Here is a 26,835-nt window from a genome sequence, read left to right on the forward strand (position 1 = left end):
AAAATGTTGGGATTAAAAAGTACAGATTTTCTTTAGGAATGTACATTTTACATTGACATTTAGTAATTTAGCAGACACTTTTATCCAGAGCGACTTGCAGTTTAGTGCAGTCATTTTAAGATAGCTATGTGTGACAACCACATATCACAGGCATAGTTAGTACACTTTTCTTCAATAATGCAGCTGTCAGCAAAAGCAGAGCTAGAAGGGGAAGTCAAGTGTTGATTCAGGTGATTCAAGGGGAATTATTTAAGATACTCTTTGAAGAGGCAGGGTTTCAGGTGCTTTTGGAAGATGGGCAGGGACTTTGCTGTTCTAGCTTCAGGGGGAGCTCTGTCCTGGCATCTACAGAGAATAGCTTTGATAGGGCTCCTGTATGGGTGGAAGGACAGCTCCTGCTCAAAATGTTGTAATTTTACATTTGAGTCACTTAGCAGACACTCTTATCCAGAGTGACAGTAGTGAGTGCAAAAACGTTCATACTTATCCCCCTTGGGAATCGAACCTACAATCCCAAAGTTGCAAGCACCAATCTCTACCAACTGAGCCACACAGGACCAATGTAGCAGAGTAAAAGCTAAAAAATATATAAATAGTAAAATACAGATATCCAGTAGAACCTCGAAGTAATTTTACTTAGTTACTTTACACCCTTGTTAGAGATAATGGGAATATGTTTTTTACCTCAGGTTTTTATGTATTTGATCATATCAAAACAAATTCATGTTTCCATGCATTGGGAGAACGCTTTTCTCACCAAATTGTGTTGGTGTTTAGAAGCGAACATGGACCGATTTGATGCTCTCGCAATAGTAATATAGTTTGCAGCCATGTAAAAGTCTCAATGGGTGCCTTATATTTTATGGTGAGATTGATTTCCCACAATATTTTCGGTATATTTTCATGAAACGTGAACCTGTGCATTTGGGTGAATTAATCACTAACGTGTGTTTTTTTTCTTCATTATTATCAGCCATTATATAAAACCAAAATATTTTGTGAAAAACATGACTTTGTTCTTATTTCTACTCATACTGGAGGTATAGTTTTATTTAATTTGGAAATGGGGCCATTTACTAAATGTTTGATACGCTTTTTTATTGACTCTTGAAATCATTTTTATTTGCATTAAAATCACTGTTTGTCTAAGCTTTTAAATAAACTTATTAAAAAGGTTCAGTGAAAAAATATCTGGTTTGTCCTTTGAGTTGCTCGAGGTTTAGAGTTTATCTCGCGACATTTTGTTGTTTCAGCAGAGGGAAACGGGCGCGCAGGGTAGATGACATTGTGAAATCCCGGGAGCCTAAACGCAAATGGAGTAGCAAGAAACGCTTTCTCAACAAACTATTTCCGCCTTAAAACGTGAAGAATTTCAAGAATTTTGCACCTCGCTCACAACGAACTAGTTAGCTAGAGGCAACAGCTTTTTCTTAAACTAGTTAGCGAACTTACTTTAGTTGCTGCCACCTTTGACCAAGAAAAAGGAGAAGTCACAACTTGCACTTTGAGGGTTGTTCTGCAGGAATGTCGCAGAAAGAAAGACCTACGTTTTATCGGCAGGAGGTGACCAAGACGATTTGGGAGGTACCAGAACGCTACCAGACCCTGTCTCCAGTCGGTTCCGGGGCCTACGGATCAGTTTGGTAATTCACGTTTTTCTGTGTGTCCTATTATGTCTACGTAGAGCTAACTAATGTAGCCATTAATTTCTATAAGGCCTGTATAGACAGACGCTAAAGTTAGTTTTCCCGGCTGGTGTATTCAGAATAGACCGATGCCCGGCCGTAAAGGCCCTCCGGATTCGCCGAAGGTGCCAGCGACAGTGAACGAGCTGAACCAGTCTGTCCTCGCACAGTCGAATTACATTAACTCAACATTTAGAGAGAGAATTTGCCATGTGAAATGCTGCAGGTTCCCTATCTACAAAGTTGGCTAGAGTACCTGCACGATTTAAATGTAGCCAGGTACTTGTATAGCTTTATCCGAATAGCAACAGTACATTTAAACGTATTGAACCTATGGAAATATAATGCAAATTGATAGCCACAAAGAGAGTTGTAAAGTACTCCGTGTGGTCGTATCGGTAATTGGTTTCGTGTACTTTCTGTTATGTTATTTAATACTTTATCCAGCGGGTTGGGCCATGGATGCATTTTCAACCCAAAGTTGGCAGCTCTTTAGTGGAACTTGCCGCAACTGAAGTAGCTAATTACATCTGTTGTTAAACCTCCTCAGAGTGATGTTATGATGACTCATAGGCCCAGAATAGGACTAATTATTCTAACCGGGATACATAGCTCACTGGTTTACTGTCTGGACTTGCTCCTTAGATGTTGAAGAAAGGGGATAGGGTCTGTCAGTCTTTACGTGTTCCTTAGTTGAGGAAACAAGATATGGTGTGTGTTTCTGTATGAAGGACATTGACTGCAAATGATTAACCTCTTGCCCTTTTTTTCCCCCCACTTTTGACATCTATGTTTTACCGTTTGAATCCACTTTTAGTGAAGTACTTGCCTGGTCCCACATCTGCTAGTGCTTTTGCCAACTCCATTGTCATGTTAGCCTAGTTTGTTTTGCTCCAATACAGGCTCCTGTAATACTTCTGCTGCTAGGCAACAACAGGACAGGGTAATCCTTCAAGTATCATATATTCAGAGGTTTCCTTAACCTTTAGTTAATGAAAATGGGCCTAGTAGTACCCTGTATTGCCCGAGTAGTACCCTGTATTGCCCGGGTAGTACCCTGTATTGCCCGGGTAGTACCCTGTATTGCCCGGGTAGTACCCTGTATTGCCCGGGTAGTACCCTGTATTGCCCGGGTAGTACCCTGTATTGCCCGGGTAGTACCCTGTATTGCCCGGGTAGTACCCTGTATTATTAGTATCACCTGCTGGGTTGGTGTCTGAGTAAACATATAGTTGTTGTTGTTCTCCCCAGAGCAGGAAGTGACTGCTGTGCTGCTACTAGGCAGTGGGCAGATTTTTTTTTTTGATGGCAGGATTACTTTTGGGTTAAAAAGGGAACTGGATATCAGACCAAGGGACATTTTATAGTACATAAAACATTTGCTTTATATTCAGAAGGATTACCTCAATGTGTGCACCACAGCTCACATACATACAACTTTATCTAAATGTTTGTTTGGTGTGGCCCAGGGGACTCCTGACCTCCTTGGTCTTGCAATTATTTAATCACAAACAATTATTCACCTCTGCTCTGTGAGGGTGTACAACAGTTTTGGCTATCTTGCCAACTCCCTGTGGAATGATCAATGACCGCAATAGATTTGACAAGAGAGACCAAACGGAGCAAGGCTGGCAGCTGACTGCTCATGACTGTGGTTAGGAGAGATTCAAAGAGAGAGGAAGTGAGTGGGAGATTTCCCTCCCGGTCTGTCAGTCAGCCAGGGGGAATCTCAAAGGTATTATCCTCGATTCCTCAGGTCCTCCCTCTCCTTGCCATCTTCAATACGTCAGGAATAGAGGAGAGCAATGTTTCAACTTTTTTAATGTCACATACACAAGTACAGTGAAATGACTTTCTTGCCAACTCAAAACCCAACAATGCAATAATCAATAACAATGTATTACTAGAAAATAGCACACGAGAATTAAGGAATATGAAGTGCATGATAAACTAAGTAAGCATACTATGTACAGGAAATATTTAAAAGGTCAGTTCCAATACCATATTTACATGTGCAGGGATACTAGTGCGATAGAGATAGATATGCATAGGGGTAAGGTAACTAGGCAACAGGATTGAAGGTAAACAGAGTAGCAGCAGTTTTCATGTGAGTGGGTGTGCTGGTGTGCCGAGTCAGTATAAATGTATGTGCATATTATGTGTGAGTGAGCAAATGATGGAGCGGGTGTGTGTGTTGGAGTGACGTGGGTGTGCACTGTGCATAGTGAAAGGTCAATAAAGATACAAGGTTAACTTGGTCCGTTTTAGATATTTGATTAGCTATTTATCAGTCGTATTGCTTGGGGATAGAAGTTGTTCAAGAGCCTGTTGGTGTCAGATATTATGCATCGGTACCTTTTCCCGTGCTGCAGCAGAGAAAATATTCTATGGCTTGGGTGGTTGGGGTCTTTGCTGATTTTTCTGGCCCTTCTTTTCACGCCGCCTGATAGAGGTCCCATTGATGTACTGGGCTGTCGGCACAACTCTCTGTAGCGCTTTACGATCGAGGGCGGTGCTATTGCCATAACAAGCAATGATGAAGCCAGTCATTGGAGGAGAAGATCCAAGATGAGATCCAAGGTGTTTGTCTCCTCCAATGCTTTCCTCACTTCCCTCTAATGCAACAACACATCTGCCACGCTGATCCTCAACACTGGGGCCCCTCAGGGGTGCGTGCTTATTCCCCTTCTGTACTCCTTGTTCACCCATGACTGCGTGGCCAAGCACGACTCCAACACCATTAAGTTTGCTGACGACACAACGGTGGTAGGCCTGATCACCGACAACGATGAGACAGCCTATAGGGAGGTGGTCAGAGACGACAACAACCTCACTCAACGTGAGCAAGACAAAGGAGCTGATCGTTGACTATAGGAAAAGGAGGGCTGTCAGGCCCCGGTTTAACATCGTATTGAAGTGGAGCGGTTTGAGAGTTTCAAGGTCCTTGGTGTCCACATCACCAATTAACTATCATGGTCCAAACGCAAAAGACAGTTGTGAAGAGATTTGGCATGGTTCCTCACAGTTCTACAGCTGCACCATTGAGAGCATCCTGGCCGGTTGCATCACCGCCTGGTATGGTAACTGCTTGGCATCTGACCGTAAAGAGCTACAGAGGGTAGTGCTTACATCACTGGGGCCAAGCTTCCTGGCATCCAGGGCCTACAGTTGAAGTCGGAAGTTTACGTACACCTCAGCCAAATACATTTAAACCCTTTTTTTCCCCCACAATTCCTGACATTTAATTATAGTAAAAATTCCCTGTCTTAGGTCAGTTAGGATCACCGCTTTATTTTAAGAATGTGAAATGTCAGAATAATAGTAGAGAATTATTCATTTCAGCTTTTATTTCTTTCATCACATTCCCAGTGGGTCAGAAGTTTACATACACTCAATTAGTATTTGGTAGCATTGTCTTTACATTGTTTAATTTGGGTAAAATGTTTCGGGTAGCCTTCCACAAGCTTTCCACAATAAGTTGGTGAATTTTGGCCCATTCCTCCTGACAGAGCTGGTGTAACCGAGTCAGGTTTGTAGGCCTCCTTGCTGACACATGCTTTTTCTGTTCTGCCCACAAATTTTCTATAGGGTTGAGGTCAGGGCTTTGTGATGGCCACTCCAATACCTTGACTATTTTGCCACAACTTTGGAAGTATGGTTGGGGGTCATTTTCCAGTTGGAAGACCCTTTTGCGACCAAGCTTTAACTTCCTGACTGATGTTTTGAGATTTTGCTTCAGTATATCCACATAATTTTCCTCATGATGCTGTCTATTTTATGAAGTGCACCAGTCCTTCCTGCAGCAAAGCACCCCCACAACATGATGCTGCCACCCCGTGCTTCATGTTTGGTATGGTGTTCTTCCGCTTGCAAGCCCCCCCCCCACACACCTTTTCCTCCAAACATAACGATGGTCATTATGGCCAAATAGTTATATTTTTGTTTCATCAGACCAGAGGGCATTTCTCCAAAAAATACTATCTTTGTCCCCATGTGCAGTTGCAAACTGTAGTCTTTTTTTATGGTGGTTTTGGAGCAGTGGCTTCTTCCTTGCTGAGCTGTCTTTCAGGTTATGTCGATATAGGGCTTGTTTTACTGTGAATATAGATACTTTTGTATCTGTTTCCTCCAGCATCTTCACAAGGTCCTTTGCTGTTGTTATGGGATTGATTTGCACTTTTCACACCAAAGTACGTTTATCTCTAGGAGACAGAACGCGTCTCCTTCCTGAGCGGAATGACGGCTGCGTGGTCCCATGGTGTTTATACTTGCCTACTATTGTTTGTACAGATGAATTAAGTACCTTAGGAGCAATTTCCAAACACCCGAAGGATGAACCAGACTTGTGGGGGTCTACAATTTCTTTCTGAGGTCTTGGCTGATTTCTTTTGATTTTCCCATGATGTCAAGCAGAGGCACTGAGTTTGAAGGTAGGCCTTGAAATACATCCACAGGCACACCTCCAATTGACTCAAATGATATCAATTAGCCGATCAGAAGCTTCTAAAGCCATGACATAATTCTCTGGAATTTTCCAAGTTGTTTAAAGTCAGTCAATTTAGTGTATATAAACGTCTGACCCACTGGAATTGTGATACAGTGAAATAATCTGTCTGTAAACAATTGTTGGAAAAATTGCTTGTGTCATGCACAAAGTAGATGTCCTAATCGACTTGCCAAAAACTATAGTTTGTTTACAAGAAATGTGTGGATTCGTTAAACGAGTTGTAACACTTAAATTGAAGTCATATGTAAACTTCTGACTTCAACTGTATATACAAAGCAGTGTCAGAAGGCCCAAAAAATGTCAAATCCTCCAGTCACCCAAGTCATAGACGGTTCTCTCTGCTACTGCACGGCAAACGGTACCGCAGCGCCAAGTCTAGGACCAAAAATCTCCTTAACAGTTTCTACCCCCAAGCCATACGACTGCTGAACAATGAATCAAATTGCCACCCAGACTATTTACGTTGATCCTCTGCCATTTTGTTCCAATTTCTATTTTCTAAGTTTATTTAGTAAATCTTTTCTTAACTCAAAGTGCTTGTCAGGAAGCATTTCAATGTAAGGTGTTGTATTCGGCCCATGTGACAAATATAATTAGATTTTATTTGCTGATAGCGTATTGATAGGGTGTCAGGAGAGAGGACAAGAGGACTAGCATTCCCTAGCAATGCTCCTCTTCCCCTAGCCTTTCAGTCAGACTCCATGGCCAGACAACATGGATATGAAGTGGACTTTTAAAGGGAGTAGGGTGCCGTTTGGGGGATAGCCTCAGTCTGCTGAGAGATTACATTTGCACTTCTGCTGACGTCTCGTTTTCCTTCTCACTTCACCACCTCTTGCGTCACTTCATCTGGTTTCATGCAAATATCGGGCCCTTTTTTAAATGTTTTCTTCCCCTGTGTCTTGTAAAATGACAGCCTGGCTGCAGCAACTTGCTTCAGGACGACAACTCTTAGGTTTATCGTTAGCTGTTTTCCTTCATATTTTCCTGTCAGACAATGCTTATTGACAGTGGACTGTTCTCTCGGCCAATGCCTATTGACAGTGGACCGTTCTCTCGGCCAATGCCTATTGACAGTGGACCGTTCTCTCGGCCAATGCCTATTGACAGTGGACCGTTCTCTCGGCCAATGCCTATTGACAGTGGACCGTTCTCTCGGCCAATGCCTATTGACAGTGGACCGTTCTCTCGGCCAATGCCTATTGACAGTGGACCGTTCTCTCGGCCAATGACTACGGTTCGTGTGCGTAACTTTTTGTCACAACGCTGCTTTCTATTAGATCCGTACTTTGAACTAACCTATCAGTACTTGTATTGAAGAAAAATAATAATCCGTTTCTGTTTTCTTCTCCAGCTCGTCGTACGATCAGAAGACGGGTATGAAGATCGCTGTGAAGAAGCTCTCCCGGCCTTTCCAGTCCTTTATTCACGCCAAGAGAACCTACAGAGAGCTTCGGCTGCTCAAGCACATGAAGCATGAGAATGTGAGTTTTGTCTCAAAAGCTTCACAAAGCTGTTTGCTGCATGAATCATTATGTAACTGCTTGAATATTACCTCTAGGATGATGTTGGTTTCAGTCTTCTATTGCCCTCGCTGTCTCTGTCTGTCTCGCTGTCCGTCTCTCTGGCTCGCTCGCTCTCTCTTGTCTGTCTCGCTCGCTCTCTCTTGTCTGTCTGTCTCGCTCGCTCTCTCTTGTCTGTCTGTCTCGCTCGCTCTCTCTTGTCTGTCTGTCTCGCTCGCTCGCTCTCTCTTGTCCGTCTCTCTGTCTCGCTCGCTCGCTCTCTTGTCTGTCTCGCTCGCTCTCTTGTCTGTCTCGCTCGCTCTCTTGTCTGTCTCGCTCGCTCTCTTGTCTGTCTCGCTCGCTCTCTTGTCTGTCTCGCTCGCTCTCTTGTCTGTCTCGCTCGCTCTCTTGTCTGTCTCGCTCGCTCTCTTGTCTGTCTCGCTCGCTCTCTTGTCTGTCTCGCTCGCTCTCTTGTCTGTCTCGCTCGCTCTCTTGTCTGTCTCGCTCGCTCTCTTGTCTGTCTCGCTCGCTCTCTTGTCTGTCTCGCTCGCTCTCTTGTCTGTCTCGCTCGCTCTCTTGTCTGTCTCGCTCGCTCTCTTGTCTGTCTCGCTCGCTCTCTTGTCTGTCTCGCTCGCTCTCTTGTCTGTCTCGCTCGCTCTCTTGTCTGTCTCGCTCGCTCTCTTGTCTGTCTCGCTCGCTCTCTTGTCTGTCTCGCTCGCTCTCTTGTCTGTCTCGCTCGCTCTCTTGTCTGTCTCGCTCGCTCTCTTGTCTGTCTCGCTCGCTCTCTTGTCTGTCTCGCTCGCTCTCTTGTCTGTCTCGCTCGCTCTCTTGTCTGTCTCGCTCGCTCTCTTGTCTGTCTCGCTCGCTCTCTTGTCTGTCTCGCTCGCTCTCTTGTCTGTCTCGCTCGCTCTCTTGTCTGTCTCGCTCGCTCTCTTGTCTGTCTCGCTCGCTCTCTTGTCTGTCTCGCTCGCTCTCTTGTCTGTCTCGCTCGCTCTCTTGTCTGTCTCGCTCGCTCTCTTGTCTGTCTCGCTCGCTCTCTTGTCTGTCTCGCTCGCTCTCTTGTCTGTCTCGCTCGCTCTCTTGTCTGTCTCGCTCGCTCTCTTGTCTGTCTCGCTCGCTCTCTTGTCTGTCTCGCTCGCTCTCTTGTCTGTCTCGCTCGCTCTCTTGTCTGTCTCGCTCGCTCTCTTGTCTGTCTCGCTCGCTCTCTTGTCTGTCTCGCTCGCACTCCTGTCCGTCTCGCTCGCTCTCTCTTGTCCGTCTCGCTCCTCGCTCTCTTGTCCGTCTCGCTCCTCGCTCTCTTGTCCGTCTCGCTCCTCGCTCTCTTGTCCGTCTCGCTCCTCGCTCTCTTGTCCGTCTCGCTCCTCGCTCTCTTTTAAAAGCAGCAAAACTATGTTGGCTACATGAATCATATTACTGAATACAACTGTACTGCTTACTGAGATATCAACCTTATGAAGATGTTGGTTGAAGTATTCTATTGTTCTAGTTCCAATGCTCTCCGATGCTCCTCTCTGCTGAAACCAACTTCTTGTGGAGTCATGAAGTCATTGGGAGAGCTGATACAGTCCTCGTTCCTTGTCGCGTTATTAACTTGACCATTGGCCTTTCTGTATTTCAGGTGATCGGCCTTCTAGATGTTTTCACACCTGCTACTAGTCTGGAGGAGTTCAATGATGTGTGAGTTGAGTTAACGCTTAGGTTTATTCGTTAGCTGCTTTCTTTAAGTACTGAATATCTCTTTATTACCCCTTCATATTTTCCCGTCAGCCAATCTATGCCTATTGACAGTGGATCGTTCTCTCAGCCAATGCCTATTGACAGTGGATCGTTCTCTCAGCCAATGCCTATTGACAGTGAATCGTTCTCTCAGCCAATGCCTGTTGACAGTGGATCGTTCTCTCAGCCAATGCCTATTGACAGCGGATGAATACCTCACTTCCGACACAGAGTAGCCTACACAGTGTCTTTATTTTCCCAGCAGCAGAGATCAAACAAATCCTGCTCTGCCTAGGAAGCTCCTGGGGTACCTGTGACTATTATCAGTAGTACTACCTGTTAACAATGTTCCCTCTAAGTTGCTTGAGTGCCCGTACTCTACTCAGACTGCACTACTCGGCCCGTACTCTACTCAGACTGCACTACTCGGCCCGTACTCTACGCAGACTGCATTACTCGGACCGTGCTCTATGCAGACTGCACTACTCGGCGCAGACCAGTGTGGCATAAACAATCAGCGCTGCAGTAGGACTATATGCAAATAGACCATTGCCATAGGTTTTTATTTTAACTTAATTTAAATAGGCAAGTCAGTTAAAAGAACAAATTCTCATTTACAATGACGGCCTACGGCAGACACGAATTGTGCTCCGCTCTATGGGACTCCCAATTACTGCCGGTTGTGATACAGCCTGGATTCGAACCAGGGTGTCTGTAGTGACGCCTCAATCACTGAGATGCAGTGCCTTAGACCGCTGCGCCACTCAGGAGCCCTTATATGGATCTGTGCCAACAAGGCAGTTAACCCACTGTTCCTAGGCCGGCATTGAAAATATGAATTTGTTCTGAACTGACTTGCCTAGTTAAATAAAAGGGGGGGAACATCTGTGGTCGTGACTAGATGTCTTGTTTAGAGATCAAAGCCATACTGCATGTAGCCACGTGTGCACATTTTATTCATATCCTTCACTAGTTGGTGAGTTATTAGCCCAGTTATAGATCATTTATTCATATCCTTCGCTAGTTGGTGAGTTATTAGCCCAGCTATAGATCATTTATTCATATCCTTCGCTAGTTGGTGAGTTATTAGCCCAGCTATAGATCATTTATTCATATCCTTCGCTAGTTGGTGAGTTATTAGCCCAGTTATAGATCATTTATTCATATCCTTCGCTAGTTGGTGAGTTATTAGCCCAGCTATAGATCATTTATTCATATCCTTCGCTAGTTGGTGAGTTATTAGCCCAGTTATAGATAATTTGTAGTCAGCAATAGGGGAGTGATTGCTTCCTACCTGTACGTTTCTTGACGTCTTTGAAAAGGGAGTCGGCTAGTTTAATTTTTTTTATTAATTTTTTTATTTAACCTTTATTTAACTTGGCAAGTCAGTTAAGAACAAATTCTTATTTACAATGACGGCCTAACCCGGATGATGCTGGACCAATTGTGCGCTGTGCTATGCAACTCCCAATCACGGCCGGTTATGATACAGCCTGGAATCGAACCAGCGTCTGTAGTGATGCCTCTATCACTGAGATGCAGTGCCTTCGACTGCTGCGTCACTCGGGAGCATGATGGTATGGGAATAATAATGCATTTGATTTTGTAAAGTGGTTTCTTCCGTCATGCAACACAAACATTTTTCAGTCAACTCCATGTCTTTATAAACAGGTTCATGTAGATGAACAGGTTCATGTCCATCCCTGTGTGTTTTTCCCCCCCATAAGTCTCATGGAATGTAGGTCTACATTGAACACCACACATTGGCTTCTACTGTAGGCTGAATGATCATATAACACCTATTTCCATGTTAAAATGTGATGGGATGCATTTTCTGTTTTATGGCAGGCCATTCTTGTAGGCCTACATTATGATAAAATATCCACAGTAGCCTACGTGGCCGTTGTTAAAACTGAAACCTAAAGCGGGTACAGCCTCTGTGTTCACAGTAAACAGGTGCTGGAAGTTGCACAGAATCTTGTGCTTAACAAGACCTGAAATTTGCTCAGTGCCGACATTTATTTGAAGGAACATTGCCTGTGACTATTGTCGGTAGTACTGCCTGGCGACTATTGTCGGTAGTATTGCCTGGCGACTATTGTCGGTAGTATTGCCTGGCGACTATTGTCGGTAGTATTGCCTGGCGACTATTGTCGGTAGTATTGCCTGGCGACTATTGTCGGTAGTACTGCCTCTCCCTTCCTTACCTTGCTAAGAGTTCCTTGTTGACTGCCTTGGCTTCAGGCAGTTATGGCTTGTTGAAAGTGAGAAAAGGACATTGTTCAGCTAGTGAGTCAGTGCTGCGCTGCAGGCTGTGTCTGTTAGTGCTATTTGCCATGTTTGTCTTGACAATGACAGCAATGAAGAGCACAAACTGATCTGGGACCAGGCTAGCTCTCTGGCAGCTCCACACCCACAGGCAGATAGGCAGGGGTGAAGTATTCTCTCAGACTCTCAGCTGTCCCCTTGTCCCAGATAGATGAACACCCTGTACCACAGAGGAATTGGGGGGGGGGGGGGGGGCAATAGGTCACACAGGGAGAAGAAAGGGAGGGTAGAGAAGAGAGAAGTGTCTGGAGAGAGGGGGGGGGTGGTAGTGGAGGAGCGAAAGAGAGGGAGGGTGGAGAGAGAGATGTGGAAGAAGCTGCTCACACAGAATGATCAAAAGGGAATCAAGGCTATTTTCAGCTCATGCTTATAATCTGTGTTCAACATATGCCTGCAGGACGGAGGAGGACAAACTGCTGTCCAGGAAAATGATGGGATATGTTATGCAGAGGTGCTGAATCAGTGGTTCGCCCAAACAGCTTCTAAAATATGTGACTCACAAGACTGTCCATATCACCTCCTACCTACCACCCCCTGAGAGGGAGGGAGGGAGGGAATGGATCGACACAGATGAGGGCTCAGTATTTATGTACCTTATTTATCCCCCCCCCCCCTCTCTCTCTCGCCCTCCCTCACTCTGAGTGAAACCTCCATCTGCTCCTCCTGTATCTTTTGGCTCGTCTTCCTCCTTCCCTCCAGAAGAGCTTTACCACTGTGTGGGGCTGTTTTAATCCACTATGGGATTAGATTTGAATTGCAAAAAATAAGTGGGTTTATTGGACCTGTATTTTGTTTAATGCCATTCTATTCGTGGAGGGCTCGCCTTGCTGTGGCTTCTAGAGAGGAGGAGGAGGAGGAATGTGTGTCTGGGGAGCAGCCGCTCAACTGGTTTCAGCTGGCAAAAAAGGGACACAGTTGGTTTACAATCAAAGGGTTATTGACAACTTTTGAGCTATATTTCATTAGCAAATATTTATTGTGAGAGCAGCCGCTTAAATGCATTTGTCCACAAGCACGTGTTGTCTCAAATACATTGTTAAGGTTGTTGGTTAGCTAGCTAGCAAATCTGAGCCATATTAGCATAAACATGACATCAGTCAAAACAAGAGATGGTGTCAAGGACAAGATAGAACTAGCTGAAACGAGACATCTACAATTCACAGCACAGCACTTTCTTGTCATTGTTGCCATCGATCTGACCATTCAGGCAACATACAGCCTTTTAACACTCTGCACGCGCGTTATTATGGTGACATCGTCAAACCCACCCGTCTATAGAAACACGTGAATGTATGTGTCTATGGGTAAAACAAATATAATGAAGAATTTTGGGAAAATGATATATATTTTGGTCTATCCAAGGATGTTTTTAGAGGCGGGTGGGAAACAGATGGCACATCGTAATACTGTGGCGTTGGTTATGGGTTCACTGGTTACTTTAAAAAAAAAAAATGTTTTTTTTAACCTTTATTTAACCAGGTAGGCTAGTTGAGAACAAGTTCTCATTTGCAACTGCGACCTGGCCAAGATAAAGCATAGCAGTGTGAACAGACAACACAGAGTTACACATGGAGTAAACAATTAACAAGTCAATAACACAGTAGAAAAACAAAGGGGGAGTCTATATACAATGTGTGCAAAAGGCATGAGGAGGTAGGTGAATAATTACAATTTTGCAGATTAACACTGGAGTGATAAATGATCAGATGGTCGTGTACAGGTAGAGATATTGGTGTGCAAAAGAGCAGAAAAGTAAATAAATAAAAACAGTATAGGGATGAGGTAGGTGAAAATGGGTGGGCTATTTACCAATAGACTATGTACAGCTGCAGCGATCGGTTATCTGCTCAGATAGCAGATGTTTGAAGTTGGTGAGGTAGATAAAAGTCTCCAACTTCAGCGATTTTTGCAATTCGTTCCAGTCACAGGCAGCAGAGAACTGGAAGGAAAGGCGGCCAAATGAGGTGTTGGCTTTAGGGATGATTATCTGATAACCGGATAATAAACAAATTAGCCGAAATGGCGGCAGGTAGCCTAGTGACTAGAACCTTGGACTAGTAACCGGAAGGTTGCAAGATCAAATCCCTGAGCTGACAAGGTAAAAATCTGTCATTCTGCCCCAGAACAAGGCAGTTAACCCACTGTTCCTAGGCGTCATTGTAAATAAGAATTTGTTCTTAACTGACTTTCTTAGTTAAATAAGGGTAAGATAAAAACTTCTTTTTTTTAAGCCGAAAACCTAAACATATGTCACACTAGTGGACTATGTAACAGTGAGAAACAGATGGTTGTTGATGTCTTAATACCACAGAGTTTCTAAACCCAGAGGCGCAGCAACGCGATACTTCCGGGAATGCTTGCAATTCCTTTCAATAGTTTTTCCAAATCTGAATGCACAAGCTGGAATGGAGCCAATGTCTTCAGAAGCTGAACATGTTGTAATGTCTTCAGAAGCTGAACATGTTGTAATGTCTTCAGTAGCTGAACATTTTATGTCTTCAGTAGGTGAACATTTTATGTCTTCAGTAGGTGAACATTTTATGTCTTCAGTAGGTGAACATGGTGTAATGCCTTCAGTAGGTGAACATGTTGTAATGTCTTCAGTAGGTGAACATTTTGTCTTCAGTAGCTGAACATTTTATGTCTTCAGTAGCTGAACATTTTATGTCTTCAGTAGGTGAACATGGTGTAATGCCTTCAGTAGGTGAACATGGTGTAATGCCTTCAGTAGCTGAACATGGTGTAATGCCTTCAGTAGCTGAACATGGTGTAATGCCTTCAGTAGCTGAACATGGTGTAATGCCTTCAGTCGCTGAACATGTTGTAATGCCTTCAGTAGCTGAACATGTTGTAATGCCTTCAGTCGCTGAACATGTTGTAATGCCTTCAGTCGCTGAACATGTTGTAATGCCTTCAGTCGCTGAACATGTTGTAATGCCTTCAGTCGCTGAACATGTTGTAATGCCTTCAGTCGCTGAACATGTTGTAATGCCTTCAGTCGCTGAACATGTTATAATTCCAACCTCGTGAAAGTGACAAACTGCCGCATTTTAATTTTCAGAAACAACTTTATATCGAAGAAGTACCTTTTATTTTGAAGGCCTGTGCCGTTCGGCGCAAGACGACCGTTAGACCAGATGACGTGGTTTTGCGCATGAGCTTAGTTGGCCAATGTCGCCATGACATCGCCGACGCATGTGATCAGGGATTTCTATTGGACCATCTTTGTTAATCCAGGGGAGGTGTTTAGTTTGAGCCTATGTCTGGTTGTGATTGGCAGGTACCTGGTGACCCACCTGATGGGGGCAGACCTCAACAACATAATCAAGTGTCAGAAGCTGACAGACGACCATGTGCAGTTCCTCATATACCAGATCCTCCGGGGGTTAAAGGTGAAACACACACAGACAGACAGTTCCTTATCTACCACATACTCTGGAGGTTAAAGGTGAAACAACATGCGTGGAGATTTTAAACATTCTTCAACTAACTGCCATTCACAGTTGTTGATCAGTGTTGTGTACATTCCCAGCAGGCAAAACTGTTGAAAGGAAGTCATCATTTTGTCATTTTTGCTATCTGTGATGTACCTAAAAACTAGCAACTTATGATTCATGATGTTGATTTAATGTAATGCCTTTGCTCTCCTTCACCTCTCTCTCCTCAGTATATCCACTCAGCAGATATCATTCACAGAGTAAGTCTCCTCTCCTGTTTGATTCAGCCCACAGTGAAAAATCCCTTCCCAGATGGCAACCCTGTTTCTTGTTAGTTTATGACCATTTGGTTCACTTCCACATGGCAGGTTCAGGCCCAGGCTCGCTCCTTATTCAAACACTATAAACCACAGAGGAAGTGAAACCATAAACAGTACCCCTGTTTTGTACTGTGACCGAGTCAATTATTCAGATCTGCTGTTTTGAAATAACTGATCTGATTGGTTAGAGATTGAGTTAGTCTTGCAGAAGTACTGTAGAAGTTTTGTAGGAACTGGGGGTTTGGTTTGAGAGAATCTAGACCCAATTGAGAAAGCCCATTCAGATCTGGCCTCATGTAGGTAGTCTGTAATAATATAGAAATAATCATGTCTTGTCTCCCATCGCTCTCCAGGACCTGAAACCCAGCAACCTGGCTGTGAATGAGGACTGTGAGCTGAAGGTAAGGCGTTTATTATTGGCCCACTCATTCAAACTTTGTTCATCCTGAACAGTCTGAAGAAGAATATCAGACCGTCTGCCTGAGGGGGAAACCAATCACACCCTTATGAAATGGTGCTATTAAATGTTCACTGCAAGGAGAGAACAGGGTGTGACTTTTCACTATCTGACTATCTTGAAGTACCACGTGGTTTGGTTCTGTCTGTCCTCCTCAGATTCTTGACTTTGGGCTGGCGCGGCACACAGACGATGAGATGACTGGTTACGTTGCCACTCGCTGGTACAGGGCCCCAGAGATCATGCTAAACTGGATGCATTACAACATGACAGGTACAGTAGCTAGAGATCTGATGTATTACAACATGACAGGTACAGTAGCTAGAGATCTGATGTATTACAACATGACAGGTACAGTAGCTAGAGATCTGATGTATTACATCATGACAGGTACAGTAGCTAGAGATCTGATGTATTACATCATGACAGGTACAGTAGCTAGAGATCTGATGTATTACATCATGACAGGTACAGTAGCTAGAGTGCTGATGTATTACATCATGACAGGTACAGTAGCTAGAGAGCTGATGTATTACATCATGACAGAGACAGTAGCTAGAGCTCTGAGTGGTTTAGACAGCCTGCATCTGCTCACTGTAGACATGTATACGAGCTATACATTTAAGCTACACATTGTTGATGTACTTGTGGTCTTGGGCCGATGTTCTTGCCAGGTGGATGTCATAATGGCAGGACACTGAATGGACATGCTGAACATAATGTTTTCCCCCCTATATGCAACAGGAGATGTGTTATTCCCCTATATGTAACAGGAGATGTGTTATTCCCCTATATGTAACAGGAGATGTGTTATTCCCCTATATGTAACAGGAGATGTGTTATTCCCCTATATGTAACAGGAGATGTGTTATTCCCCTATATGTAACAGGAGATGTGTTATTCCCCTATATGTAACAGGAGATGTGTTATTCCCCTATATGTAACAGGAGATGTGTTATTCCTCTATATGTAACAGGAGATGTGTTATTCCCCTATATGTAACAGGAGATGTGTTATTCCCCTATATGTAACAGTAGATATTTGTTATTCCCCTATATGTAACAGTAGATATTTGTTATTCCACTATATGTAACAGGAGATGTGTTATTCCCCTATATGTAACAGGAGATGTGTTATTCCCCTATATGTAACAGGAGATGTGTTATTCCCCTATATGTAACAGTAGATATTTGTTATTCCCCTATATGTAACAGTAGATATTTGTTATTCCACTATATGTAACAGGAGATGTGTTATTCCCCTATATGTAACAGTAGATATTTGTTATTCCACTATATGTAACAGGATATATTTGTTATTCCACTATATGTAACAGTAGATATTTGTTATTCCACTATATGTAACAGTAGATATTTGTTATTCCACTATATGTAACAGTAGATATTTGTTATTCCACTATATGTAACAGGAGATGTGTTATTCCTCTATATGTAACAGGAGATGTGTTATTCCCCTATATGTAATTGTTATTCCACTATATGTAACAGGAGATGTGTTATTCCACTATATGTAACAGTAGATATTTGTTATTCCACTATATGTAACAGTAGATATTTGTTATTCCACTATATGTAACAGTAGATATTTGTTATTCCACTATATGTAACAGTAGATATTTGTTATTCCACTATATGTAACAGTAGATATTTGTTATTCCACTATATGTAACAGTATACATGTGTTGTTCCTCTGTTACGGTAGACGTGTATTGTTCCTCTGTTTGTGTTACAGACTAATGATTTCCTCTTTGTTTACAGTGGACATTTGGTCTGTGGGATGTATCATGGCTGAACTCCTCACTGGCAGAACTCTGTTTCCCGGTACTGACCGTATCCTTTCATTGCCCTAACCTCAGTTACCCTACTATTGGTCTGATATGAGTACCGAAGCTGAAATGCCCTCTACTTTGTGAGTATGCCTGGCCTACACATTAAACCACTCTGTTTCCGTGACTAACCTTCGAGTGGTTGGTGGTGAGATTCCCACACAATATGTCCTTATTGAATAACATTGGATAAGACCGGTGTACACACAGAATCCTACTGCTGGGGATTGATTGACGTGATGGTAACAGCTTTTTGCAGGTCCAAGCCATGCGACTTAAAATAATGTGTTCTAAGCTAAAGCTCTTCTATGTTCCTAACCTGCTAGTCTGCAAAACTAACCTCTTCAACTAACACCGCTACGGTGCCTTCTTCAACTAACCCCGCTGTGGTGCCGCCTTCAATTAACCCCGCTATGGTGCCGCCTTCAACTAACCCGCTATGGTGCCGCCTTCAACTAACCCCACTATGGTGCCTTCTTCAACTAAACCCGCTGTGGTGCCTCTTCAACTAACCCCGCTATGGTGCCTCGATGCCTCTTCAACTAACCCCGCTGTGGTGCCTTCTTCAACTAACCCCGCTGTGGTGCCTTCTTCAACTAACCCCGCTGTGGTGCCTTCTTCAACTAACCCCGCTGTGGTGCCTTCTTCAACTAACCCCGCTGTGGTGCCTTCTTCAACTAACCCCACTATGGTGCCACCTTCAACTAACCCGCTATGGTGCCGCCTTCAACTAACCCCGCTATGGTGCCTTCTTCAACTAAACCCGCTGTGGTGCCTCGATGCCTCTTCAACTAACCCTGCTGTGGTGCCTTCTTCAACTAACCCCGCTGTGGTGCCTTCCTCAACTAAACCCGCTGTGGTGCCTCGATGCCTCTTCAACTAACCCCGCTGTGGTGCCTTCTTCAACTAACCCCGCTGTGGTGCCTTCTTCAACTAACCCCGCTGTGGTGCCATCTATGTATGTTCTCTTGCGATCTGCTCTGTTGTCTCTCCCTACAGCATGCCATGAGGCTGAATTACACTGTAGAACCTTTGTCCGTTTCTGTAGCCACACTAACGTCTACCTCTCCACACTTGGTCTCTAAAACTCTGTTATATCAGGCTTCCTAGCCTTCTTCCGTTGTCTGTCCGATGCACAGAGCCTCCTCTTCTGTAACACGTGTCTAATAGTCTGCTGGACTGTATGAGAATGTTTTAGTCTTTAGTCTCTGCTGAATGAGTCTGGTACTAATCTTTGTATTTCCTTGCCTGTCAGTGTTTTCAGAGGTACTAACAACGAGGCATTTAAACATCTATCCTCTGCTGTGTGTTTACCCATTCCATAGTTCTTATCCAGCATGATAACACCTAGCGATTCCAATTGGGGCCCTGTGTTTTGCGCAATCATGTGTCATAGCAAGATTTGAATAAAGGTTCAAATCCAAGCATGTCACATGATTGCGCAAATCAGGGCCTCCGATATAATATAGGAGGTCATGTTGATTTTCAACCATTCAGAGAGGCAATTCTGATTATAGTTTGTACAAGCATGTTACACTTCATTTATAATAGCAGTAAGGCCCGAGGGGGTGTGGTGTATATGGCCAATATACCACGGCCAAAGGATGTTCTTAGGCACAACGTAATGTGGAGTGCCTGGATACAGACCTTAGCCGTGATATATTGTCCACATATCACAAACCCCCGAGGTGCCTTAATGCTATTATAAACCTCTTACCAACATAATTAGAGCAGTAAAAATAAATGTTTTGTCATACCCGTGGTATACGGTCTGATATACCATGGCTGTCAGCCAATCAGCATTCAGGGCTTGAACCACCCAGTTTATAATATATGTTATAGTCCGTGTGAAACTCTGACAATTCAATGCATTTGTCATTGTTCTTGGTTCCATTGTGCCAGGCAAGCTCAATCAAGTACAGCTCAGTTATTTTTAAAGACAACAAATACTGTTCTTGCTGGTTCCTCTCCCCTCCCCAGCCAGCTCCTGTTGTTCCTTTACACACGGTACCTGTTAGACATTGATCAGTTGAAGCTAATAATGATGCTCGTTGGGACGCCAGAGCCTGAGCTCTTGATGAAAATCTCCTCTTCGTCTGTGAGTTGTACACATAGTTATTATGCTGCAAGGTCTCTGCTTGCTTAAATTGCTAAAGTCCCTAGTAATTATTTGTTTTTGCATCAATTTGTGAAGTGTGTTATACTCTTCAGCAACAACAACTATTTTACATGTTTACATCCTTTGAAATCTCTGTTTGAGATTGGGTCAAATGCAATACCTGTTTTGATTTCACTTGGATAAATGAACATACATTTCTCGGGGCTCTACAGTGCGACCATTTTACTTGCATATGCGCCTAAATATTTTGCTGTGTGATCTGGAATTTAAATTTAGGAGCACCAGTGCTCCTAGAAAAATTATGAATTATTTCTGTGTGCCTAAAATTTTAACTAAAAAGAGTCAGCATAGAGCCCTGCTTCTATGTTCAAAGCTTTGGGTTTCACACCTGTGATTTATTAACTTGACTTTCTCCGGACTAATTGAACTTTCTCTTCTCTAACATAACCTCAAGCATGCTATCAGTCTGCCTTACACACACCTTTACGATCTCACCCTCTCTTTTCTTACCTTTCCCTCCAAAGATGGGACTATTCACTTTTTTTTTGTTGCAGAGCATCTTAGGAGTTGAGCCTTACCATAAAACTCATAAAGAAGACTGTTAGCCCGCGGAGCTAAACGCCTAGGCCAGAAAGCCAGGTATAAGCTCGAGGAGCTAATGCGAGTCATCAGGTCTCCCACTGACTAGCTGCTTGTCAACTTACCGTCTCTGCTATACTGCTGTCTGCTGATACCCCTTGACCCGTACCTGATAGATATAAACCAGCTTCAACAGATAATGCGTCTGACAGGAACGCCCCCAGCCTCTCTAATAAGCAGGATGCCAAGCCACGAGGTGAGCAGGACCAAATTACTCAATTCAATGCATTCTATATGGGGCCAAGCAAGGATTCGAACCCAAGTCCTCGAACCTGTGTGCCACAAGACTGTTAGCTCCTGGGTTGGGGTAAATTCCAAGTCAATTCAGGAAGTAAACTGAAAATTGAATTTTTACTCCCTGAGTTGACCAAATTGACTCCAACCCCTGGTTAGCCCGAACCACCGCCGTCACACCTAGCCCAGAGCAGTACCACCGCCGTCACACCTAGCCCAGAGCAGTGCCACCGCCGTCACACCTAGCCCAGAGCAGTGCCGCCTCCTTCACACCTAGCCCAGAGCAGTGCCGCCGCCGTCACACCTAGCCCAGAGCAGTGCCGCCGCCGTCACACCTAGCCCAGAGCAGTGCCGCCGCCGTCACACCTAGCCCAGAGCAGTGCCGCCGCCGTCACACCTAGCCCAGAGCAGTGCCGCCCCCGTCACACCTAGCCCAGAGCAGTGCCGCCCCCGTCACACCTAGCCCAGAGCAGTGCCGCCACGGTCACACCTAGCCCAGAGCACTGCCGCCCCCGTCACACCTAGCTCAGAGCAGTGCCGCCCCCGTCACACCTAGCCCAGAGCAGTGCCGCCCCCGTCACACCTAGCCCAGAGCAGTGCCGCCCCCGTCACACCTAGCCCAGAGCAGTGCCGCCCCCGTCACACCTAGCCCAGAGCAGTGCCGCCACGGTCACACCTAGCCCAGAGCACTGCCGCCGCCGTCACACCTAGCCCAGAGCAGTGCCACATACCCAGTGCTACAATATTACAACCTCCTTAGATGATATTTGCTCTCACATAAAAACGAAGTAGACAAACATACATGTAGCATTTTGACATTGCTGCTTTTTTCGACTGTAGGTTTCTATGTTCCACTACCCAAAGCGCTCTACTATAACCACTGAGTGGCATCTGATGCTTGCTGTACGTCAATGCAAGTCAAGCAGCAACTACTTTCTTGCCTTCTAATGTTTGGCTTGCCATAGCAGTGTTGTAAAGCATTATGAAACCATATAAATTATTAATATGTCTAGAATTGCACACTAACAAACTATGGCACATTGCCTGAACCAGAATTTGTTTGAATTGAAACACTTCCTCCTCTGACAACAGTGTGGTAAGGGAAGTAGGAATTGAAATTCACAGTATTGCAGTTCCTCTTCTTGAAGTGTGAACTGATTGAGTAGATGGTAGCTATATCACATGGTGCTAGATTATACAGTAAGTACTGCAACCAACCAAATAAATAAACAATACTCAGTTATTGTTTACCTGGGGCGGCAGGGTGCCCTAGTGGTTAGAGCGTTGGACTAGTAACCGGAAGGTTGCAAGTTCAAATCCCCGAGCTGACAAGGTACAAATCTGTCGTTCTGCCCCTGAACAGGCAGTTAACCAACTGTTCCTAGGCCGTCATTGAAAATAAGAATTTGTTCTTAACTGACTTGCCTAGTTAAATAAAGGTTAAAAACAATGTTTTTAAATACTGTTTCTTCTCCTTCTGCTTTCTCTCTCTTTGCACATTCACTAAATCTGCAATGAAACCCACTCTTAGCAGTGCTGATAATTAATCCAATTCTTGCCAATGCTGCCATATGATCAAGTGACTGGGACAATATGGTTATGAGTAAATCTAGTCACATTTCTCCTGATGAGGGATCCCAAATGGCACCCTATTCCCTTTATAGTGCACAGTCACAAGTGGGGACATGGGGAATATGATGTGGTTTGGGAAAAGTCCTTGACTAATTAGTGCTAATCATAGTCTTTACTCTCTGAATACAAAGTTAGTGGCCGCTTTCGCAGCCCCAGATAAAGACATTTTTTGTTGTTGTTGCCCAGAATAAGTAGCCTTAATCTGGGTCGGGGAAACCAACCTTATGACCCCAAAAGAAAAGGGGTAATCTTGTGGCTTTGAATTGTATTCCAAATGGCACCCTATGTTCTACATGGTGCCTATGCAGAGCCCTATGGGACCTGGTCAAACAGGGCATTATGTAGTTAATACGGTGCTGTTTTGGATGCCAGCCTTGTTTTGTGTTCTATTGGCCTTTAACCTCTGATCTCTTTACTCCCATTGGTTTTCAGGCAAGGAACTACATCAAATCCTTGCCTCAGATGCCCAAGAGGAATTTTTCTGACGTGTTCATTGGAGCCAACCCCCAAGGTAGTGTTGGAATAATTTTGTACTCAGAACACTTGGCTGTAAATCAGACCCCAAGATGTTATAATTTATGATGATAATGAGAGGAAGGAGTCATAAGATGGCCTGCTGCAGCCATTTTCAAAAAGCATCATAGAGTAGGTGCTTTTTTAGGTTTCCCCTGTCCATATAATCTTTATCAATTTATGATGGAAAAAGCTAAACTGATCCTATAACAGCACTCCTACACTGAGAGTCTTTGTGAATATGGACCCTGTTGGTATGGATGCTGTTTTTCTGCTTGTAGCTGTGGACCTGCTGGAGAAGATGTTGGTTCTGGACACAGATAAGAGGATCACGGCTGCCGAGGCTCTGGCCCACCCCTACTTCTCCCAGTACCACGACCCAGACGACGAGCCCGAGGCTGACCCCTACGACCAGAGCTTTGAGAGCCGCGATCTGGACATCGAAGAATGGAAACGTATGTAGAATGGAATAGACGGGGCCATTATACCTGAATGCTTTAAAGTAAAGTGGGACCAAACTTTTTCCATCTTGCAAAATAAATGTATTTTGCTCTGCTCTGCTCACAACCCCTCAGACAGCTCTGAAACACCTGCAAAACACATTTCTATCTCCCTCCCTTCCTCACAGGGCTGACCTTTGAGGCGGTATGTGATTTTGAGCCACCCATCTTCGATGAAAACGACATGGAATCTTGATTGGGCGATGTGATTTCTACAAGCCCCTCTCCCGTCAACACCAAACGTCTCTATCACTGAGGTTCCCTCTTATCAGACGACCTTTTGGAATAATAGTATCATCAGAGTGCCTGCAAATGTTTGTCCATTGTTATTTTTCTTAAGCTCACGCTCTCTCTCCTACCATTTTGAATCCGTAAGGTGTTGCAAGGGAAACGTTACAAAAAATAGCCTGGTCCCAGATTCGTTGGTGCTGTGGCATGACAGTGGCCATGGGAGTTGGCTGTACAACCCAAACAGATATGGGACCAGGCTAGAACTACAATGGAGGAGAGGAGAGCGACATTTTAAGGGCTGTTAAATCGGTGTTAACAAATACTGATTGTATGTGTCTACTACCGTGTATTTTCAAGGGAGAAACGGAGGCAAGCAGAAAACAACCACTAATACCATTATTGGTCCATTTCTGAAAAATGTCATGCTTTTATTATTCTGTCTATATTTGTGTCCCAAATGGCACCCTATTCCCTATTTAGTGCTCTGCTTTTGACCAGGGCACTATATAGGGAATAGGATGCTATTTGGAATAAAATCTATATTTAAACTAGTTTTGTATTCTTCCTTCAGAAGTTTTATTATTATGAAAGTATTGCTCACCACTGTATTCTCTTGCTCACCACTGTATTCTCTTGCTCACCACTGTATTCTCTTGCTCACCACTGTATTCTCTTGCTCACCACTGTATTCTCTTGCTCACCACTGTATTCTCTTGCTCACCACTGTATTCTCTTGCTCACCACTGTATTCTCTTGCTCACCACTGTATTCTCTTGCTCACCACTGTATTCTCTTGCTCACCACTGTATTCTCTTGCTCACCACTGTATTCTCTTGCTCACCACTGTGATATCCGAAAGAAATTAGATGCTGAATTGAAACATCCGTAAAATGTGTTCTGATTGAATCATTTCATGATGTGTATCATCTGAAATGTGCAATAATGCTTGTCTGTCACTCGCGCTCTGCCAATCTACCAATCACAGCGTTCGTGTCAGACTCCCCTGGCTTTGTTTTCCTGTCAGTCACAGCACTGGTGTCAAGACTCCCAGGCGCTTCAGAAACCGTTGATGATCTTCTTTAATGGATCTGCTATATGACATAGGATGTGTCCCAAATGGAACTCTAATACTGCAGTACTAAATGCGGAAGACTATTTCAGTTGAATGCATTGAGTTGTGCAACTGACTAGGTATGTTCCTTTCCTTTGAACAGGGCCCATAGGCTTATGGTCAACAGTAGTGCACTAATATAGTGAATTGGGGACCATTTGGAATGCACATAGGGATTCATTCTATTCTTCAACATTGTTATGAACTTTTTAACTTTGGAAATGTTTTAGCTGTGAGAAATGTTTCAATATACCACGTTGCAGATTAGTTCCCCCTCCCCCAAAGTGTGAATACTGTTCAATGCCAGCGCCAGACCATAGGATGTTTAATACCTTTTACATTGTTAGTCATTTTAACAGACGCTCTTATCCAGAGCAACCTACAAGAGCAATTGGGGTTAAGTGCCTTGCTCAAGGGCACATCGACAGATTTTTCACCTAGACCGCTCAGGGATTCGAACTAACCGCTAGGCTACCTGCCGCCCATTTAATGCTCACAAACCCTAAAATCATTATTCAGCTAATTGAATACCCAAATGATGGAATTCTGGCAGATTCAGACAATTTTTGTGGCTTCCTCTCGTCCTCATCTCCTTGATCTGCACCGAGGTAAAGGAACTGGACAGGAGAAAGCGAAGGCCTGTTAGGGGTCAACCATATTGCTTTCAACTGTTCTGTGTTTTCAGAACACAACTGTGCAGATGACGGACACAATGGAAGGAAGCCACTAGAATATTGAGATACAGCCCGAGTCAGAATAAATAACCGTGATAGCCCCAGGACTCTAGTTGAACCATGCTGCACTCCATTGAATAGCCCCAGGACCCTAGCCTAGTTGAACCATGCTGCACTCCATTGAATAGCCCCAGGACTCTAGCCTAGTTGAACCATGCTGCACTCCATTGAATAGCCCCAGGACTCTAGCCTAGTTGAACCATGCTGCACTCCATTGAATAGCCCCAGGACTCTAGCCTAGTTGAACCATGCTGCACTCCATTGAATCGCCCCAGGACTCTAGCCTAGTTGAACCATGCTGCACTCCATTGAATAGAGAATTAATTCTGGTTTCACCACTTTCCATATTGACACTTTAAAACCAGATGGAGTTGATATGAGCCACTGTGGGTTGTCAATGAATGTGCCAATCAACGTGGCATTAAGTAAACTAGGAAAAATATGTATTTTTGGGTACAAAATCAACTCAAATGTATGTAAATATCTGTTCTATATTTTTAAATCTTCATGACTTTTGGTTTGTTGAATTTAAACAATCTTCATTATCAGCATGTTCATCATTTGTGCGTGTGTGTTTTGAATGTGTTAACAGGAGCTTGACGTGTCATGCTTAAAGCCGCAAAATAGAAAAATGTAAATCGATGTCAAAAAGAAATGAGGGAATTGCTTAGTTATATTTATACTTTGTTGAGGTGGTATTTCAACTGGAGAGAGATACTGTTGTTTATCCCCATAGAAGCCAATCCCCATAGAAGACTGACATCTAACAGAGTAACCTATCTTTACAGCAGAGTAACTATTACTATAATTAATGCCTTTGTTTATAAAGAAATAAAGACAGTTATTTTTAAGTCTATAGTCTGTTTTATACTTTGTGCCTTCAAGTCCATACCCTACATGTGCTAGAAGTATTCAAGGTTTGCAAAGGAAGTGGCAATGCTTATCTCTGTAGCTTATAACAGTTTTTCACACTACTGAGTCATATCATGCCGGATTGTGCATCCACCAACCAAGCAGTAAAAGACAATGTGAAAAGATCAGAGCCATCACAGTTGTGTTTGGGTCAGAGCAGTTGTGTAGAAATGTGTATTATCATTAGTGTATTCATGGTGAAGTTTGTTTTGCATGGCCAGGTACCCCAGGTGGGCAGAGTTCTCATTTTAGACCATTCCATTGGTCCTTAAGTGAAATACTCAACCAACCGAGGCACCAGCCATCCAAAACGAATTCCACCACTCAATTAAATGAAGGCAGCAGTCTGTGGGCCACACACACAGCATTGACTATGACACCTGTCTATTCAATCATTTAAATGTGAAGACTG

The 26,835-nt window shown here is 43.8% G+C and overlaps 1 protein-coding gene across 2 annotated transcripts; it reads left to right on the forward strand.

Moving 5' to 3' along the window:
- The first annotated feature begins 1,252 nt into the window (after window positions 1-1,252).
- LOC109908345 (mitogen-activated protein kinase 14A) lies at window positions 1,253-26,367 on the forward strand. Of its 2 annotated transcripts, none has more exons than XM_031794682.1 (12): window positions 1,253-1,643; window positions 7,547-7,676; window positions 9,313-9,371; window positions 15,019-15,130; window positions 15,406-15,435; window positions 15,849-15,896; window positions 16,111-16,225; window positions 17,731-17,802; window positions 20,673-20,752; window positions 22,855-22,933; window positions 23,217-23,390; window positions 23,564-26,367. In XM_031794682.1, exons 1-12 carry the CDS (start codon window positions 1,525-1,527, stop codon window positions 23,629-23,631), a joined length of 1,086 nt encoding a protein of 361 aa, XP_031650542.1. In that variant the 5' UTR covers window positions 1,253-1,524; the 3' UTR covers window positions 23,632-26,367. The 2 variants fall into 2 exon arrangements, with proteins under 2 accessions (XP_031650542.1, XP_031650541.1); XM_031794681.1 differs by lacking the exon at window positions 20,673-20,752 and adding an exon at window positions 19,817-19,896 and having other exon boundaries at window positions 1,255-1,643; window positions 23,564-26,362.
- The last annotated feature ends 468 nt before the right edge of the window (window positions 26,368-26,835 follow it).

The sequence above is a fragment of the Oncorhynchus kisutch genome, linkage group LG17, assembly GCF_002021735.2.
Source record: "Oncorhynchus kisutch isolate 150728-3 linkage group LG17, Okis_V2, whole genome shotgun sequence".
NCBI classification, from domain to species: Eukaryota; Metazoa; Chordata; class Actinopteri; order Salmoniformes; family Salmonidae; genus Oncorhynchus; species Oncorhynchus kisutch.